Below are 21,822 nucleotides of genomic sequence, written 5' to 3' on the forward strand. Positions count from 1 at the left end.
GTGTAATCTCATGTGGATAGAGTGGTGAAGAAAGCTTTTGGTATGCTGGCCTTTATAAATCAGAGATTTAATGTAATTGGGATGTAATGTTAAAATTGTACAAGGCATTGGTAAGGCCAAATTTGGAGTATTCTGTACAGTTCTGGTCACTGAATTATAGGAAAGAAGTCAACAAAATAGAGTACAGAGAAGATTTACTAGAATGTTACCTGGGTTTCAGCACTAAGTTACAAAGAAAGGTTGAACAAGTTAGGTCTTTATTCTTTGGAGCGTAGAAGGTTGAGGGGGGACTTGATAGAGGTATTTAAAATTATGAGGGGGATAGATAGAGTTGACGTGGATAAGCTTTTTCCATTGAGAGTAGAGGAAATTCAAACAAGAGGACATGAGTTGAGAGTTAGGGGGCAAAAGTTTAGGGGTAACACGAGGGGGAGCTTCTTTACTCAGAGAGCGGCAACTGTGTGGAAGAAGTTTCCAGTAGAAGTGGTAGAGGCAGGTTCGATATTGTCATTTAAAGTAAAATTGGTTAGGTATAAGGACAGGAAAGGAATGGAGGGTAATGGGCTGAGTGCAGGTCGGTGGGGCTAGGTGAGAGTAAGCGTTCGGCATGGACTAGAAGGGCCGAGATGGCCTGTTTCCGTGCTGTAATTGTTTTATATGGTTATATAAAGGGGGCCTTTTCTGGTTAGCTGCCAGTGACTAGTGGTGTTCCTCAGAGTCAGTACTGGGACCTCTACTTTTCACATTGTTTGTCAATGACTTGGATAATGAAATTGATGGCTTTGAAGCAAAGTTTGCGGATGATACAAAAATAGGGGAGGGTAGGTAGTGCTGAGGTAGCAATGTGACTGCAGCAGAACTTAGACATATTGAAAGAATGGACAAAGAAGTGGCAGATGGAATAGTGTTGGGTGATGTATGATAATGCATTTTGATAAAAGGAACAATAGTGCAGACTATTATTTAAATAGGGAGAAGGTTCAAACATCAGAGGTGTAGAGGGACCTGGTGATATTTGCCCTGTTTGGCGATACTCCCTGGTTGGTGATATTTGCCCTGGTCGGGATATTACCATTTAGTAATACTTAAGCAACACACACAAAATGCCGGAGGAACTCTGCAGGCCAGGCAGCATCTATGGAAAAGAATACAGTCACATTTCGGGCCCAGATTGTTCACTGTACTCTTTTCCAGAGGTGCTACGTGGCCTGCTTTATTGCTTGTATTTTCAGCATCTGCAGATTTTCTCTTGTTGTTGATGTTTGCCCTAGTTGGTGATACTTGTCCTGGTCATTCTGATATACTTGCCATGGTTGCTGTGATATACTTGCCCTGGTTGGTGATGTTGTTGCCCTGGTCCCAAATATTGAATATATACAATAAAGTATTTTTGATTACTGTCATCTCTGGCATCTTCAGAAATATTGCTTAAATAACATTAGATACCTACCTAAGTTCTTCAATAGGCACAGAGGTAGGATGATGACTAATGTCACAAATATAACGAGTTTGTTGCCATTTAAGTACCACACTCTGAAAAGGAAAAAGAAATGGGCTTTATTACAAGTACTGAAGGAGATCAGTTATGACCATTTATTACTTAGAAACCATACTGTGATAGACTTGAGAATAGGTGGCAGTTATAAGACTCTAGAGACTGAAGATCCTGGATTCTAAACAACTGGATGAACTTGGTGAGTCAAGCAGCATCTGAGGAACCAAAGGGTTGGTCAACGTTTCAAATAGAGGTACAGATGGGGAAAGGTTATATAACCATATAACATATAACAATTACAGCATGGAAACAGGCCATCTCGGCCCTTCTAGTCCGTGCCGTACTCTCACCTAGTCCCACCTACCTGCACTCAGCCCATAACCCTCCATTCCTTTCCTGTCCATATACCTATCCAATTTTTTTTTTAAATAACAAAATCGAACCTGCCTCTACCGCTTCTACTGGAAGCTCGTTCCACACAGCTACCACTCTCTGAGTAAAGAAGTTCCCCCTCGTGTTACCCCTAAACTTTTGCCCCCTCTCTCAACTCATGTCCTCTTGTTTGAATCTCCTCTACTCTCAATGGAAAAAGTCTATCCACGTCAACTCTATCTATTCCCCTAATAATTTTAAATACCTCTATCAAGTCCCCTCTCAAACTTCTATGCTCCAAAGAATAAAGACCTAACTTATTCAACCTTTCTCTGTAACTTAGGTGCTGAAACCCAGGTAATATTCTAGTAAGTTTCCTCTGTACTCTCTCTATTTTGTTGACATCTTTCCTATAATTCAGTGACCAGAACTGTACAGAATACTCCAAATTTGGCCTTACCAATGCCTTGTACAATTTTAACATTACATCCCAATTACATTAAATCTCTGATTTATAAAGGCCAGCATACCAAAAGCTTTCTTCACCACTCTAACCACATGAGATTCTACCTTCAGGGAACTATGCACCATTATTCTTAGATCACTCTGTTCTACTGCAATCTTCAATGCCCTACCATTTACCATGTATGAGTCTGGATAATGAGTAGTCTTTTTGCAGAACAGCTGCCTCTATCCACAATGGTCATCTGGTGCTTCCCAACACTGACCTGTCTATCATTGGCCTTCTCAACTGCCATGGCAAGATCAAATGCAAACTAGAAGAACAGCACCTATATTCCTCTTGGGTGGACTATATCCCAACGGTTTGAACTTTGACATTTCCAATTTCAAGTAACTCAATCCTCCATGTTTTTTCCCACTCTTACCAATCTGCTCAAGGTCTCTCTACCCACTCATCATCTTCTCCCACATGATTCCAATACCCATCACTCATATATCCATCTGTTATGTTTCTTCTCCCTTGCTACACTTTTTTTTATGTCTTACAATAGACAATAGGTGCAGAAGTAGACCATTCGGCCCTTCGAGCCTGCACCGCCATTTTGAGATCATGGCTGATCAATTCCTATCAATACCCAGTTCCTGCCTTGTCCCCATATCCCTTGATTCCCCTATCCATAAGATACCCATCTAGCTCCAGAGAATTGGCCTCCGTTACCTTCCGAGGCAGTGCATTCCAGACCCCCACAACTCTCTGGGAGAAGAAGTTTTCCCTTAACTCTGTCCTAAATGACCTACCCCTTATTCTCAAACCATGCCCTCTGGTACTGGACTCTCCCAGCATCTGGAACATATTTCCTGCCTCTATCTTGTCCAAATCAGATCCCCTCTCAATCTCCTTAATTCCAGCGTGTACAAGCCCAGTCTCTCTAACCTCTCTGCGTAAGACAGTCCAGACATCCCAGGAATTAACCTCGTGAATCTACGCTGCACTTCCTCTACAGCAGGACACCTGGTTCCATTTGCACATCACCTCTCCCTTGTCTGGCTCTACCCATCACCATCAGCCTTCATCTCCACCCTTTCTAAGATGTGTAAACACCCTGAATTCAACATCGACAGATCCTAGAATGCAGACTCAGGACACGAGTGCAGTTCCCATTCAAGGAAATAGAAGTGGTGCACTGGTTTACCACTACAACTGAAATACCGAGGTCTTAGACCTCCTGCTCTCAACTATCCTGCTTGGCAAATGTACAATCGCTAGAAAAAAATTGAAGATCTCAGAGCAATATTACTCTACCAGAGAGGCATCAGAAACTGCTGTGTGCTTTGCTTTACAAAAATATCGCTATCTCCCACCATTTCAGATGCAGCGCTGCAGCCTGATGACTTCACCACACTTTCCAAAAACAGGACCACTCTGCCTTTTAGAGGTAGAAGAGGTGAAGTATGCTTTATGATTAACTCATTGTGTTCCACAGATATGCCAGTTCTGTCTCAGTCCTGCTCACCTGATCTGGAACATTGAGCAATCAAATGTTGTCTAGTTTATCTGCCAAGGGATTTTTATTCCATTATCCTAGTAGTGATATACATTCCACCTCAGGCCAATATCTGTCAGGCACTGGAAGAACTGAGGACTGGGAACAGCAATGATGAAACAATGCCTTTCTATCATTGCAGATTTCAACCAGGCCAGCTGGAAGAAGACTCTGAACAACTACCACCAACATATCACCTGTGGAAGCAGAGGTTCCAACACACGACCACTATATTACCACCATCAAGAACATTTACTCTGCCATCCTAAGCCCACACATTGGAAGGTCTGATCACCTGAGGACCTATGGTTAAGGGAGGCAGAAGAGCACTTACAGGACTGCTTTGAGTCAGTGGACCTAGCAATAGTCAAGGATTCATCTTTGAATCTGAATGAATATGCCACAGTTGTCACCAATTTCATCAAAAGGTTGAGTGAACTTGGCCTTTTCTCCTTGGAGCGACGGAGGTGATGAGAGGTGTCCTAATAGAGGTGTTTAAGATGATGAGAGGCATTGAGCATGTGGATAGCCAGAGGCTTTTTCCCAGGGCTGAAATGGCTGCCACAAGAGGGTACAGGTTTAAGGTGCTTGGAAGTAGGTACAGAGGAGATGTCAGCGGTAAATTTTTTCACACAGAGAGTGCGTGGAATGGATAGCCAGCGGCAGTGGTGGAGATGGAAAATATAGGATCTTTTAAGAGGCTCCTGCATGGCTATATGGAACTTAGAAAAATAGAGGGCTATGGGTAAAGCCTAGGTAGTTCTAAGGCAGAGGCATGTTCGGCACAGCTTTGTGGGCCAAAGGGCCTGTATTGTGCTGTATCTTTTCTATGTTTCTAACCCATGTGGATGACTGTGTGCCTTTGGGAACATACTGGACATACCCAAACCAAAAGCCATGGATGAACCAGGAGATACATAGTCTTCTGTGGGCTAGATTAAATTCAAGAGTGATGATCCAGACCATACAAGAAATCTAGGTATGACCTACAGAACGCATTATAAGAGTGAGAAAACAATTCTGATTGAGGTTAGAAACAGAATCGGTTGCACATTAACTCTGGCAGTGTTTGCAGACTATTACTTCCAATAAAGTGAAACCTAATATCATGAATGGCAGTGATGCCTCACTCCCAGATGAGTCCAATGCCTGAAAGGGAGAATAAAATTACACCTGTGTGAATCCCTGTCATATCTGATAGCTCTGTGATCTCTGTTTGGAGGTTCCCACCTGTTTCAAAAGGGCAACATTTAGACTAGTGCCCAAGAAGAGTAGAGTAAGCTGCCTCAATGACTATCACCCAGTGGCACTCACATTTAGTGATGAAATGCCTTGAGAGGTTGGTATAGCTTGAACAACTCCAGTTTAGCCAAGGACCTGGGTCCACTGCAATTTGCCTATTGCCACAATAGGTCTACAGTGGATGCAATCTCACTGGCTCTCCACTCGGCCTTGGATTACCTGAAGAATTGCAATAAGTCAAGCTGCTGTTTATTGACTACAGCTCAGCATTCAACCCAATCATACCCTCAGTTCTAATCAAAAACACGGGTGTCACGGTAGCGTAGCGGACGGTGCAATGCTGTACAGCTCAGGGCATTCCAGAGATTGGAGTTATGGTTTACTCCCACAGTCCAAGGCTAATTGGTCATTGTAAATTGTCCCATTATTAGGTTAAGGTTAATCAGGGTTGCTGGGGCAGCATGACTTTCAGATGGTGATGAGGAAGGGTACAGGAGCGAAATAGATCAAGCAAGGTGTATCAGCTAGTTGAATGGTGTCATAACAACAACCTTGCATAGCAGCAGTAAAATCAAATAATTGATTGTGAACTTCAGGAAGGGGGAACTGAGGTAACACACACCAGTTCTCATTGAGGGATCAGCAATGGATAGGGTCAGCAGTTGCAAGTACCTGAGTGTCCACACCTCTGTAATTGCACCAATATGTTGGGCCCAGGATAGATCTACAAAGAAGACATGGCAGTGGTTATATTTCATTTGGAGTTGAGGAGAAATGGTACGTCCCCAAAGACACTCACAAATTTCTACAGATGCACCACGGAGAACATTCTAACTGTTTGCACCACCATCTAGAATGGGGGTGAGGTGGGGGCAACTGCAAAAAATTGGAAAAAGCTGCAAAAAACTCAGCAAGATCAACCATGGGCACTAGTCTCCCTACCATTGAGAACATCTTCAAAAGGCCATGACTCAAAAAAGCTGGTATCCATTATCAAGTATCTCCACCATCAAGAACATCTTCAAAAGGTGATGGCTCAAAAAGATGGTATCCGTCAAGTAACCCCAGCATCAAGCCTTCTTCTCACTGTTCCCGTCAAGGAGGTGGTGCAGGAGTCTGAAGACACGCACGCAATATAACCATATAACTATTACAGCACAGAAACAGGCCATCTTGGCCCTTCTAGTCCGTGCCAAACACTTACTCTCACCTAATCCCACTGGCCTGCACTCAGCCCATAACCCTCCATTCCTTTCCTGTCCATATACCTATCCAAGTTTGCTTTAAATGACAATACTGAACCTGCCTCTACCATTTCTACTGGAAGCTCATTCCACAAAGCTATCACTCTTTGAGTAAAGAAATTCCCCCTCATGTTACCCTTAAACTTTTGCCCCTTAACTCTCAACTCATGTCCTCTTGATTGAATCTCCCCTACTCTCAATGGAAAAAGCCTATCCACGTCAACTCTATCGATACCCCTCATAATTTTAAATACCTCTACCAAGTCCCCCCTCAACCTTCTACGCTCCAAAGAATAAAGACCTAACTTGTTCAACCTTTCTCTGTAACTTAGGGTGCTGAAACCCAGGTAACATTCTGGTAAATCTCCTCTGTACTCTCTCTATTTTGTTGATATCTTTCCTATAATTCAGTGACCAGAACTGTACACAATATTCCAAATTCAGCCTTACCAATGCCTTGTACAATTTTAACATTACATCCCAACTCCTATACTCAATGCTCTGATTGAATATATTCACCATCAGGTTCCTGAATGGATAATGAACCTATGAACACTGGCTCACTATTTTTTACTTCTTTTTGCACTACTTATTTAATTGAATGTTTAAGTATGTATTTCTTATTGTCATTTTTATTTAATATTATTATTATGTATTGCAATGCAATGTATTGCTGCTGCATAACAAAAAATTTCACGGCATATGCCAGTGATATTAAACCTGATTCGGATTCTTACTGCCATTTTCTCCCTGTCTATTTTTGTTTTCTTACATACATCCCAAGAACATACAGTTAGAGTTTGAGAGTTGCGGACACCAGACACGTGGCGACTCTTGTGATTGCCCAGTACAACCCTTGCTGGTTTAACTTGACACAAATTACACATTTCACTGATGTTTTGAGATATATCTGACAAATAAAGCTGAGCTTATCTTATTGCCTTTTATCTTCTGTCTTAATACGATGGCCTAATTCCTCTCCTGCCCGCCCCCTCATCTGGTTCCACCTATCACCTTCCGGCATCTTCATCATTCCTTCCTCTCTCTTCTTTATACTAGATCTTTTCCCTCTGTGTTGGTGCAGGGTTTAAGGGAGGAATCTTCTCTCAGTCCTGGTGTAGTGTTCTTGATCCAAAATATTGACTATTCATTTGCTCCTATAGCTGATTCCAGAGCCACAGATCTTCCAGTCTATTTTATGTTCCAGATTCTAATGTCTGTAGTCTCCTGTGTTTCCTGGTAGTCAGTTTGCCCTTAAGGGATTTTCTTTTTCTTTCTTTTTCAATATTTTTATTAATTTCTTACATAAAAGGATACAGAGTACAATAAGATATATAATATTTATCGATTACAATATATTGAAATCACAGATGAAGTGTAATTACCCCATTTTCCATTTAAATTAAATTTAAACATAAAATTGAAAAAAAATTATTATAATAAAAAAATCTAAACCCACTACTGAAAAGAAAACAGCTGTTTGGTTAAAAAAAAAAGGAAAAAATCCTTAACATATAGTAAAACATATTACTAGCCAACATCTGCCCTTAATAGCAAATCAAAGATTTTGAAAGTAATTCAAAAAAGGTCCCCATAGTGTTAAAAAATCTTGTCTAGGTTCAGAAATTGAACAGCGAATCTTCTCTAAATTAAGTAAGACATAATATCATGTAACCAATGAGTATGATTAGGCGGAGTGGCATCCTTCCACTTAAGCAACAATGCCCTCCTGGCTATAAGAGAAAAAAGGCCAAAATATGCAAATCATGTGTCTCCAAAATAATATCATTTCCTCTAACGATACCAAATAAGGCAGTCAAAGGATTAAGTTTAAAATTTACTTTAAAAGCACCGATGAAGTTTGAAATACTTCCTTACAATATTTTTCAATACTCAGACAAGTCCAAAACATATGGATTAGTGAAGCTTCTCATCTATCACAAGAGGGAGATATATCCAAATAAAAATGACACAACTTATCTTTAGACATAATAGCTCTATGAACTACTTTAAATTGTAGAAGGGAATAATGGGCACATAACAATGAGGTATTAACCAATTTAAAAATTTCATTCCAAGTGTCCTCAGAAATTGAAACCTGTACATCTTGTTTCCAAAGATTTTTAATTTTATCTAAAGGAATATTTCTCATTCCCAACAACATACCATACATATTAGATATAGATGCATTATGGAAGGGTTTCAAATTAAAAATTATATCAAGGTAAATTTTTATCTGGACTTTTAGGAAATGTATGTACTTGAGAACGCAAGAAGTCTCTAATTTGTAAATATTGAAAAAAGTAAGTTTTGGTAGACTATACTTAACTGGCAGTTGTTCAAATGAAGAGACTATCTCCAACAAACAAATCATGAAAACATTTAATACCCAATCTATTCCACTCTTTAAAAACTACATCAGACATAGAAGTTTAAAAAAAAAGTTAGAGAAAGATGGGACTGGAGAGTGAAAAACTCAATAAAACAAAATATTTTCTAAATTGTACACAAATCCTCAAAGTGTGTTTAACTAAAAAATTATCAGTTAAATTACTTAAAGATAAAAGAATTGAAGATCCGAGAACAGAGATGATAGAAAATTTATTAACAGAGTTAGCTTATAAAGAAACCCAGACTCCTCTTGATTAATATAATATAACCAAAACATAAGATTCCGTATATTGACTACAAAGTAATAACACCTAAAATTGGGTAAGGATAAACCTCCATTCCTTTTAGCTTTTTGAAGATGAACTTTATTTAATTGAGAAATTTTATTATTCCGTATACAAGAAGATATAATAGAATCCAACAGTATCAGAAAAAGATTTAGGAATAAAAACAGGTATGGCATGAAATAAATATAAAAATTTAGGCAAAATATTCATTTTAATAGAATTGATTCGGCCAATCAACGATAAAGAGAGAGGTGACCAACTTGATAGTGCCTTCTTAACATAATTCAAAAGTGTAAATACAATTTCTTTAAAAAAGAACTTATAATTCCTGGTAATTGTTACGCCCAAATAAGTAAAATGATTTCTTACAATTTTAAAAGGAAGGTTAGTAATACCTTTGGTATTAACTAAAACCAAATTATTCAAAGGAAAAGGTTCACTTTTACGAAAGTTATGTTTATATCCTGAAAACTGTATTAAGCAGGAGAGTAAAGAAAGTAGAGAAGACAAAGAAGACTCCACATTAGAAATGTAGAGCAAAAGGTCATCAGCATAAAGCGAAACTTTATGGGTAATACCCCTCCTTAAAATACCAGTGATATCATTAGATTCCTGGAAAGCAATAGCTAAAGGTTCTAAAACCAAATCAAAAAGCAAAGGACTCAAAAAACAATCTTGTCTAGTTCCACAATGAAGTTTTAAGTGGTTTAGAGTACTGAGAGTTAGCAAGAACCTGAGTGGAGGGCGATAAATAAAGTAATTTAATCCATTGAATAAAATCAGGCCCAAAGTTAAATTTTTCTAAAGTTTTAAATAGATAATTCCATTCAACCCGATCAAAGGCTTTCTCAGCATCTAAGGATATCACACATTCCGAAATCTCTTTAGAAGGAGAATAAAATAACATTCAACAAACAATGAATATTAAAGTGGGAAGGGATTTTCAAAGGATGTTCAATCTAATGATCAGATTTCAGAGTATGAATAAGAGGAAGCTAACTTCAATGTCAGAAGGACATGAACTAATTTAATGGAACTGGTGTAAGTAGAAATGATTTTTCCAAGCATCCTGAATCCTGTGTGATTCAGGACGCACAGTGTAGATGGAAACATGTTGTAGTTGTTGAGTGCCAAGAAGTGACCATTAACTCATGGATAGTGTAGTTCTTCACAGAGATTTTGTGGCAACGTATGGAAGTAGATTGCTAGGCCTTTCTTGCTGCTACTGCCTAAGCTGGGTCCAGGCAGGATTCGAACTTGGGACCATCCATCTCGAAGTCCAATGCTGATGCTACTACACCACCGGCCAGGCCAGATAGAGGCATATTCAATCATAAAATTCAAAATGATTTTGATATTTATTTGAAAGGAAAGCAACTCCAAGTTGGATTAACAGGACAGTAATGAGCCAGCATAAATGCAATGGATTGAATGCCTTTCTTCTGTATTATTTTAAAATCCTATGGTGATTGGTTAGAGGAATTTCTGCCACAAAATCCTTTATAGTAGAATCTATAAAATATTTTATAAAAGAATTTGGAGCATATACATGGAAAAAAATGAGCAAATGTGGAACTAATCACAAACAAGAAAAAAATCTACCCATTCTGGAAATCCAAGCAACACACACACAATACTACAGGAACACAGCATGCCAGGCAACATCTTTGGGAAAGAGCACAGTCAATGTTTCAGCCTGAGACCCTTCATCAGGACTGGAGAAAAAGATGAGGAGTCAGATTAAGAAAGTTGGGGAACGGGAGGAAGAAACACAAGGTGGAAGATGAAACCAGGAGTGCGGGGGGGGGGAGGGGGAAGGGGGAAGTAAAGAACTGGGTAGTTGATTGGTGAAAGAGATACAGAGCTGGAGAAGGAGGAAGCTGGAGAGAACAGAAGGCAGAAAAAAGACAGAACGATAGAAGAAGAGGGAAAGAGTACCAGAGGGTGGTGAACATAGAAATCTACAGCATATTACAAGCCCTTCAGCCCACAATGTTGTGCCGACCATGTAATCTACTCTACAAACTGCCTAGAATTACCCTACTACATAGTCTTCTATTTTTCTAAGCTCCATGTACCTATCTTAGAGGCTCTTAATAGACCCTATTGTATCTGCTTCCACCGCCGCCACCAGCAGTGTATTCCATTCATCCACCATTCTCTGTGTGAAAACTTACCCCTAACATTCCCTCGGTACCTATAACCAAGCACCTTAAAACTATGCCCCTTGTGTTAGCCATTTCAGCCCTGGGATAAAGCCTCTGGCTATCCAAACGATCAATGGCCCTCATCATCTTATACACCCCTATCAGGTCACCTCTCATCCTACATCACTCCAAGGAGAAAAGGCCAAGTACACTCAACCTATTCTCATAAGGCATGCTCCCCAATCCAGGCAACATCCTTGTAAATTTCCTCTGCACTCTTTCTGTACTATCCACATCCTTCCTGTATTGAGGTGACCAGAACTGGACACAGCACTCCAAGTGGGGTCTGACCAAAGTCTTATACAGCTATAACATTACCTCATGGCTCTTGAACTCAATCCCACAGTTAATGAATGCCAACACACCAAATGCCTTCTTAACAACTCTGTCAACATGTATAGCAGCTTTGAGTGTTCTATTGACATAGACCCCAAGACTTCTCAGATCCTCCACACTGCCAAGAGTCTTACCATCTATATTATATTCTGTCTTCAAATTGGACCTAACAGAATGAACCACTTCACACTTATTTGGGTTGAACTCCATCTGTCACTTCTCAGCCCAGTTCTACATCCTATCGATGACCCGCTGTAACCTTTGACAACCCTCCAGACTATCCACAACTCCCCCAACCTTTGTGTCATCAGCAAATTTGCTAGCCTACCCTTCTACTTCTTCGTCATTTATAAATATCACAAAGAGCAGTGGTCCCAGAACAGATCCCTATGGAACACCATTGGTCACCGACTTCCATGCAGAAGACAAACCATCTACAACCACCCTTTGCCTTCTGTTGGCAAGCCAGTTCTGGATCCACAAAGCAAGGTCTCCTTACTTTCTGAAGGAGTTTTGCATGGGGAACCTCATCAAATACTTTCCTGAAATCCATATACAATATATCCACTGCTCTACTACCTTCATCATTGTGTTTTGTTACATACTCAAAGAATTCAATCAGGCTCATAAGGCACGACCTGCCTTTGACAAAGCCGTGCTGACTATCCCTAATCAGATTATGCTGTCCAAATGCTCATAAATCCTGCCTCTCAGGATTTTCCCCAGCAACTTGCCCACCACTGAAGTCAAACTCACTGGTCTATAATTTTCTGGGTTATTTCTATTCCCTTTCTTGTACAAGGGAACAACATTTGCAAGCCTCCAATCCTCCAGTACTTCTCCCGTCCCTATTGATGACACAAAGATTATCGCAAGAAGCTCAGTAATCTCCTCCCTCACTTCCCACAGTAGCCTGGGATATATCTCATCCACTCCTGATGATTTATCAAATTTAATATTTTCCAAAATCGCCAGCACAACCTTTTTCTTAATGTCTATATGCTCAAGCGTTGCAATCCACTGTAAGCTATCCCCACAATTATCAAGATCTTTTCCCAGGTGAATACTAAAACAAAGTATTAATTAAGTACCTCTGCTACCTCCTCCAACTCCATGCACACGTTACCACTATCACACCTGATTGGCCCTATTCTCACACGGCTCATCCTCTTGCTCTTCACATACTTGTAGAATGCTTTGGGGTTTTCATTAATGCTGCTCACCAAGGCCTTCTCATGGCCCCTTCTGGCTCTCCTAATTCCATCCTTAAGCTCCTTCCTAGTAACCTTGTAATTTTCTAGAGCTCTAATAGTACCTAGAACCATAGAACATTACAGCACTGAAACAGGCCACTCTCTGACTTCCCCCATTGAGCCAATGCCTAATCCAATTTACTACCTCACCATGTATACCTAGCGACTGAATCTTCCTCACTGACCTCCCATGCGGGACCTTGTCAAAGGCCTTACTGAAGTCCATGTAGTCAACATCCACTGCCTTCCCTTCATCCACTTTCCTTGTAACCTCCTCAAAAAACACTAATAGATTTGTTAAACATGACCTACCACGCACAAAGCCATGTTGACTCTCCTTAATAAGTCCCTGTCTATCTAAACACTTGTAGATCCTATCTCTTGGTACTCCTTCCAATAATTTACCTATTACCAACATCAAACTTATCGGCCTATAATTTCCCAGATTACTTTTAGACCCTTTTTTAAACAACAGAACAACATGAGCTATCCTCCAATCCTCTGGCACCTCACCCATAGATACTGACATGTTAAATATATCTGCCAGGGCCCCTGCAAGTTCAACACTAGTCTCCTTCAAGATCCGAGGGAATACCCTGTCAGGTCCTGGGGATTTATCTACTCTGATTTGCCTCAAGATAGCAAGCACCGTCTCCTCTTCAATCTGTATCGGTTCCATGACCTCCCTACTTGTTTGCCTTATTTCCATTGACTCCATGCCAGTTTCCTTAGTAAATACAGTTGCAAAAAACCCGTTTAAGATCTCCCCCATTTCTTCTGGTTCCATACATAGCCGACCACTCTGATCTTCAAGAGGACCAATTTTATCCCTTACTATCCTTTTGCTCTTAATATACCCGCAGAAGCTCTTTGGATTGTCCTTCACCTTGATTGCCAAAGCTACCTCATGTCTTCTTTTAGCCTTTCTGATTTCTTTCTTAAGTTCTTTTTGCACTTTTTATACTCAAGTACTTATTTGCTCCCTGTTTCCTATACATGTCATACATCTCTCTCTTCTTCTTTATCAGAGTTCCAATATCCCTAGAGAACCAAGGTATTTTATCCTTATTCACTTTGCCTTTAATCCTGACAGGAACATACAAACTCTGCACTCTCAAAATTTCTCCTTTGAAGGCCTCCCACTTACCAACGACATCCTTGCCAGAGAACAACCTGTCCCAATCCACACTTTTTAGATCCTTTCTCATTTCTTCAAATTTGGCCTTTTTCCAGTTTAGAACCTCAACCCAAGGACCAGATCTATCTTTATCCATGATCAAGTTGAAACTAATGGCGCTATGATCACTGGAACCGAAGTGTTCCTCCTACACACACTTCCATCAACTGCCTTAACTCGTTTCCTAATAGGAGATCAAAAATTGCAACCTCCCTAGTCAGTACCTGTATATATTCATCTAGAAAACTTCCTGAACACATTTTACAATCTCTAAACCAGTCTAGACCTTTAACAGTATGGGAGTCCCAATCAATACGTTGAAAATTAAAATCCCCTACTATCACAACTTTATGTTTCTTGCAGTTGTCTGCTATCTCTGCAGATTTGCTCCTCCAATTCTCACTGATTATTGGGTGGTCTATATTACAACCCCATTTATGTGGTCATACCTTTCCTGTTTCTCAGCTCCATCCATATGGCCCCAGTAGACAAGCCCTCTAATCTGTCCTGCCTGAGCACTGCTGGAACATTTTCCCTGACTAGCAATGCCACCCCCGAACCCTTCATCCCTATGCCTCTATCATGTCTGAAACATCGGAATCCCTGGAACATTAAGCTGCTACTCCTGCCCCTCCTGTGGCCAAGTTTCACTAATGGCTACAATGTCATAATTCCACATGTCTAACCACGCCCTCAGCTTGTCAGCCTTCTCCACAATACTCCTCGCATTGAAATAAACACACCTCAGAAGATTATTACCACCACACACAACCTTTCTATTTGTGACTTTGCGTGAACTTTTAACATCATTTATTTTCACCCCCGCTCCACTATCTACTCTGGCACTCTAGTTCCCATCCCCCTGCAAATCTAGTTTAAACCCCCCCCTCCATAGCACTAACAGACCTCCCTGCAAGGATATTGGTGTAACTCGTCTCTCTTGTACAGGTCCCACCTGCCCCAGAAGAGGTCCCAATGATCCTGAAATTTGAAACCCTACCCCCTACACCAGTTCCTCAGCTACGTGTTCATCCTCCAGAGCATCCTACTCTTACCCTCACTGGCACAGGTAGCAATCCTAAGACTACCGCCCTCGAGGTCCTGCTTTTTAACTTCCTACCAAGCTCTCTATACTCACTCTTCAGGACCTCCTCACTCTTTCTTCCTACGTCATTGGTACCGATGTGTACCAGGACATCTAGCTGCTCACCCTCCCATTTCATAATGCTGTGCATGCGATCAGAAACATCCCTGACCCCGGCACCCATGAAGGCAGCAAACCATCCACGAGTCTCTGCCGCGACCACAGAACCTCCTGTCTGTACCTCTAACTATTGAGTCCCCTATCACTACCGCTCTCCTCTTAGATATACATATACATAGAATAGTACAGCACAATACAGGCCCTTCGGCCCACAATGTTGGGCCGACCCTCAAACCCTGCCTCCCATATAACCCCCCCCACCTCAAATTCCTCCATATACCTGTCTAGCAGTCCCTTAAACTTCACTAGTGTATCTGCCTCCATCACTGACTGAGGCAGTGCATTCCACGCACCAACCACGCACTGAGTGAAAAACCTTCCTCTAATATACCCCTTGAACTTCCCTCCCCTTACCTTAAAGCCTCTTGTACTGAGCAGTGGTGCCCTGGGGAAGAGGCACTGGCTATCCTCTCTATCTATTCCTTTTAATATCTTGTATACCTCTATCATGTCTCCTCTCATCCTCCTTCTCTCCAAAGAGTAAAGCCCTAGTTCCCTTAATCTCTGATCATAATCCATACTCTCTAAACCAGGCAGCATCCTGGTTCTTCCCCCCTCCCTTCTGCACTGCAGAACCAGACTCAGTGCCAGAGATCCAGCTGCCGCAGCTTGTCCCCAATGAGTCATCCTCTCCAACAGTATCCAAATCGGTATACTTGTTGTTGGGGGGAATGATCACAGGGGAACCCTGCTCTGCCTGCCCTTTCCCCTGATGGTAACCTAATTACCTGTGCGCTGCTCCTTTGGCGTAACTACCTCCCTGAAACTATTATCTATAAACTCCTCATTCTCTGAATGATCCAGAGGTCATCCAACTCCTGCTCCAGTTCCCTAACGTGGTTTGTTAGGAGTTACAGCTGGATGCACGTCTACTCTCCCTGACTTCCCACATCCTGCAAGAGGAGCATTCCAACATACTGCCTGGCATTCTCTCTACTCTAAATGAACAAAACTTACCAGTACCCACCCTCACCTCTGCCTGTTCACGCCGTAGCCTGTTGAACCAAAGCCATCCCACTCTGACTCAGTCCACTCCGACGATGACCGCTGTACATGGCGCTCTTTTTTTAAACCTTTGGCATGCTACACCATGCGCCTGTGCAGTCTAGCCTCTTTTCCCTGATCAGTAAAAAAAAAGGCTTCTCTCCGAGATGTCTTTAGTCCTTTAGTCAGAGAGTGGTAGTGAAGGATTGCTTCTCCGAGTGGAGGCCTGTAACTAGTGGTGTGCCACAGGAATCAATGCTGGGTCCTTTGTTATTTGTCATCTATATCAATGATCTGGATGATAATGTGATAAACTGGATCAGCAAATTTGCTAATGATACAAAGATTGGAGGTGTAGTGGACAGTGAGGAAGGTTTTCAAAGCTTGCAGGGGGATTTGGACCAGCTGGTAAAATGGGCTGAAAAATGGCAGATGGATTTTAAAACAGACAAGTGTGAGGTATTGCACTTTGGAAGGACAAACTAAGGTAGAACATACAAGGCACTGAGAAGTGCAGTAGAACAGAGGGATCTAGGAATACTGATACAAAATTCCCTGAAAATGGCATCACAGGTAGATAGGGTAGTAAAGAGAGCTTTTGGTACATTGGCTTTTATAAACCAAAGTATTGAGTGTAAGAGTTGGCATGCTGTGGTGAGTTTATATAAGGCATTGGTGAGGCTGAGTTTGGAGTATTGCGTGCAGTTTTGGTCACCAAATTACAGGAAGGATATTAATAATGTTGAAAGAGTGCAGAGAAGGTTTACAAGGATGTTGCTGGGACTTGAGAAACTGAGTTACAGAGAAAGGTTGAATAGGTTAGGACTTTATTCCCTGGAGCATAGAAGAATGAGGGCAGACTTGCTAGTGGTATATAAAATTATGATGGATATAGATAGAGTGATTGCAAGTAGGCTTTTTCCACTGAGGCTAGGGGAGAAAAAAAACAGAGGACATGGGTTAAGGGTGAAATGGGAAAAGTTTAAAGGGAACTTTGGGGTGGGGGCTTCTTCATACAGAGAGTGGTGGGAGTCTGGAATGAGCTGCCAGATGAAGTGGTATATGCGGGCTTACTTTTAACATTTAAGAAAAACTTGGACAGGTATATGGATGAGAGGTGCATGGAGGGATATGGGCCTGGTGCAGGTCAGTGGGACTAGGCCGAAAAATGGTTCAGCACAGCCAAGAAGGGCCAAAAGGCCTGTTCTGTGTAATGTTCTATGGTTCTTCACTCTCAGCTTCTTGCTTCGATTTAAAAGACCGTTGAAAAATTCCTCTCCTTTTTAAACCTTTGGCACGCTACGTCACACGCCTGCGCAGTGTAGCCTCTTTTCCCTGATCAGTAAAAAAACAGGCTTCTCTCCGAGATATCTTTAGTCCTTCACTCTCAGCCTCATGCTTTGATTTCTATTTCTTGAACCTTTCATATGCTTTTCTTCTTAGCTAGATTTTCTCCACACTTCATACACTTTGGTTCTTTAACCCTACCATCATTTCCCTGCCTCAAGCAACATACCTATGCAGAACTCCATGCAAATGTTCCCTGAGCATTTGCCACATTTCTGCCAGGCATTCCCCTGAGAACATCTGCCCCCAATTTATGCTCCCAAGTTCCTGCCTAATAGCATCATATTTTCCCCTGCCCCTATTAAATGTTTTCCCAAATTGTCTGCTCCTATCCCTCTAGCACTATGGTGAAGGAGATAGAGTTGTAGTCACCACCTCCAAAATGCTCTCCCACCGAGAGATCTGACACCCGACCAGATTCATTCCTCAATACCAGATCAATTACAGCCTCTTCTCTAGTTGGCTTATCTACATATTGCATCAGGAAACCTTCCTGAATACACCTAACAAACTCCACCTGATTTAAACCCCTTGCACTAGGGAGATACCAATCAATATTAGGAAAGTTAAAATTTCCTATCACAACAAACCTATTATTATTATTATTATTGCACTGTTCCAGAATCTGCCTCTCTATCTGCTCCTCGACAACCCTGTTACTATGGGGGGGGGCGGGTCTATAAAAATACCCAGTAGAGTCATTGCCCCTTTCCTGTTTCTGACTTCCATGCACACTGACTCAGTAGACCATCCCTCCATAACTTCTGGTGGGCAGATAATGAGATACGGTGAGAGAGGGCAAAGGGCTTGGGAATGGTGAAGTGGGGGGGGCATTACCAGCATTTTGAAAAATCTATGTTTATGCTATCAAGTTGGAGGCTACCCAGACAGAATAAGGTGTTGCTCCTCCAACCTGAGTGTGGCCTCATTGCGACAATAGACTGACATATTAAAATGGGAATGAGGAGTGGAATTAAAATGTGTGGCTACTGGGAGATCTCAGTTTTTCTGGTGGATGGAGAGTAGGTGCTCGGCTAAGTAGTCTTCCAATCTACATTGGATCTCACCAATATACAGGAAGCCACACTGGGAGCACCAGACATAGTAAATAACCCCAGCAGACTCACAGGTGAAGTGTTGCCTTACCTGGAAGGACTATTCAGGGCTCTGAATGGTCATGAGGGAGGACGTGTGAGGGCAAGTGTAGCACTTGTTCCGCTTGCGAGGATAAGTGCCAGGAGGGAAATCAATGGGGAGGATCGAATGGACAAGTGAGTCGCTTAGGAAAGTGATGTGGAAAGTGGAAAGTGGGGGGGGGGGTGTGGGAGGGAAAGATGTGCTTGGTGGTAAATAGCACAAGTTACAGAGAATTATGTGCTGGACACAGAGGCCGGTAGGGTGGTAGGTGTGGAACTATAAGTGGTCAGTTCACAGTTCACTTGTGCTCTACCAGGCTGAAGGATTGCACAGATAAATTTTGAAAGATAAATCTTGAAGTAGAAATGTTTGATGATGCTGTATCATTTTGCACAGAAGAAAATCTACTCCATTTCTTGAATATAAAATGTGAACAAAATTGGAACTTTTAGTTATTAGGGTTTCATTTCATATTGCCAAATATCTATGTTAATTTATTTGTCAAAATAAGTTACAAATGAAATCCCTGGAATGATTTGAACAACATGGCAACTTGATGGTTAGCGAGACGTTATTACGGCTTAGTGTGTTCTGGAGTTCAGAGGTCAATTCCAGCACCACATGTCAAGAGTTTGTACCACATAGGTTTCCTCTGGGTGCTCTAGTTCCCTCCCACAGTCCACAGACATACTGTTAGTAGGGTTGATTTGTCATTGTAAATTAACCTGTGATAGGCTAATGTTAAATGGGGGAGTTGCTGTGAGGCTCGTCGGACCAAAAGTGCCTGTTCCAAGTTGTTTCTCTAAATACATAAATAATAAATGTGTACAAAATACGGGAGGAAGTCAGAAGGTCAGGCAGTACATATGGAAAGTAGTAAGCAGTCAAAGTTTGAGGCTGAGACCCTTCTTTATAAGTCCTGATGAAGGGTCTCAGTCCAAAACATTGACTGTTTATTCATTTCCATATGTTCTGCCTGACCTGCTGAGTTCCTCGAGTGTTTTGTGTGTGTTTCTCTGGATTTCCCACATATGCATCTTCCTGTTAATGGTTTGAACAATCTAGATTCTAATTTGTCCCATAATATTTGTGAAGATTTTTGAATCTCTCAGTTATGGACAAAAATTTTTACAAAATAATTATACTTACTCATGATTTTCTTGGGTTATAAATGAATGGATAACATTTGGCAGTTGATTCTTGACAATTAACAGATAACTCAGGATAGCTAAAATAAAGAGAAGACCACGTTAACATTCATTCATTTCTTCTGAACAAATATACTGACCTTCTTTCAAGAATACCACTCAATATAAATGATGTTCTCAGTGATTCACTGTGAAACTGCTCACAATGAGTTGCTGATCACTAGAGTAGGATAGTCATCAGCAAAGCAAGATCAAGCCAGAATTACTGGAGATTAAAAGTGACATTCACAGTAGTATTGTGTCCATGAGCCCCTGAACATGATTTTGCTCTCATTTCTACTATTAATTTATTCATTCTTATTATAATATGTAGTAACTTTTTATGTATTAAACTGTACCACTGCACAAAACAACGAATTTCACATATGTCAGTGATAATAACTCTGATTCGGATTCGGACTCATTCTGCTTGTTACAGACTCATCACAACCAATAGCGCAATATGTTCAATGTTGTATCAAGGAAATTGTAAGTCAGTATTTAATTCCATGACATTTGTCAGAAATGCACCTGCAAAATAAAGAACAACATACACAAAATGCTGGAGGAATGCAGCAGGCCAGGCAGCATCTATGGAAAAGGGTACAGTCAATGTTTCGGGCTGACTCCTTCGGCAGGTGGCCTGAACGTCAACTGTACTCTTTTCTATAGATGCTTCCTGGCCTGCTGAGTTCCTCCAGCATTTTGTGTGTGTTGCTTGGATTTCAAGCATCTGCAGATTTTCTCTTGTCTGTTATTCAAGACAGAGAGGGAAGCTTTTAAAATTAAGTTTCATTCATTGTCTCTAATTGACTTTCTTTCAATTTATTCTTTCTCCTTGGCTTGTCACTATTACATTACGAGGAGTAATATAGAAATATAGAAAATAAGTGCAGGAGTAGGCCATTCGGCCCTTCGAGCCTGCACCGCCATTCAGTATCATCATGGCTGATCATCCAACTCAGAACCCTGTACCTGCTTTCTCTCCATACCCCCGATCCCTTTAGCCACAAGGGCCATATCTAACTTCCTCTTAAATATAGCTAATGAACCAGCCTCAACTGTTTCCTGTGGCAGAGAATTCCACAGATTCACCACTCTCTGTGTGAAGAAGTTTTTCCTCATCTCAGTCCTAAAAGGTTTCCCCTTTATCCTTAAACTGTGACCCCTCATTCTGGACTTCCCCAACATCGGAAACAACCTTCCTGCATCTAGCCTGTCCAATCCCTTTAGAATTGTATACGTTTCAATAAGATCCCCCCTCAATCTTCTAAATTCCAGTGAGTACAAGCCTAGTCGATCCAGTCTTTCTTCATATGAAAGTACTGCTATCCCAGGAATCAATCTGGTGAACCTTCTTTGTACTCCCTCTATGGCAAGAATGTCTTTCCTCAGATTAAGGGACCAAAACTGCACACAATACTCTAGGTGCGGTCTCACCAAGGCCTTGTACAACTGCAGTAGAACCTCCCTGCAGATCTTTTTGCTATGAATGCCAACATACCATTTGCCTTTTTCACCGCCTGCTGTACCTGCATGCCCACCTTCAATGACTGGTGTACAATGACACCCAGGTCTCGTTGCACCTCCCCTTTTCCTAATCGGCCACCATTCAGATAATAATCTGTTTTCCTGTTCTTGTAACCAAAGTGGATAACCTCACATTTATCCACATTAAATTGCATCTGCCCACTCACCTAACCTATTTAAGTCACCCTGCATCCTCTTAGCATCCTCCTTACAGCTAACACCGCCGCCCAGCTTCGTGTCATCCGCAAACTTGCAGATGCTGCATTTAACTCCCTCATCCAAATCATTAATATATATTGTAAACAACTGGGGTCCCAGCACTGAGCCTTGCAATACCCCACTAGTCACTGCCTGCCATTCTAA

The 21,822-nt window shown here is 41.4% G+C and overlaps 1 protein-coding gene across 2 annotated transcripts in view; it reads right to left on the minus strand.

Annotated features, from left to right (window-relative positions):
- The window catches only part of LOC140734560 (sodium-coupled neutral amino acid symporter 1-like), a 117,697-nt gene that overhangs the window by 34,141 nt on the left and 61,734 nt on the right, over positions 1–21,822 (minus strand). For both annotated transcript variants that reach the window (XM_073058700.1, XM_073058701.1), the window contains exons 7-8: positions 19,892–19,970; positions 1,451–1,533 (exon numbers count right to left, since the gene is read on the minus strand). In XM_073058700.1, coding sequence (XP_072914801.1) covers positions 1,451–1,533; positions 19,892–19,970 — 162 coding nt within the window. The remainder of the gene's footprint in view (positions 1–1,450; positions 1,534–19,891; positions 19,971–21,822) is intronic.

This window comes from Hemitrygon akajei, chromosome 10 (genome assembly GCF_048418815.1).
Source record: "Hemitrygon akajei chromosome 10, sHemAka1.3, whole genome shotgun sequence".
NCBI classification, from domain to species: Eukaryota; Metazoa; Chordata; class Chondrichthyes; order Myliobatiformes; family Dasyatidae; genus Hemitrygon; species Hemitrygon akajei.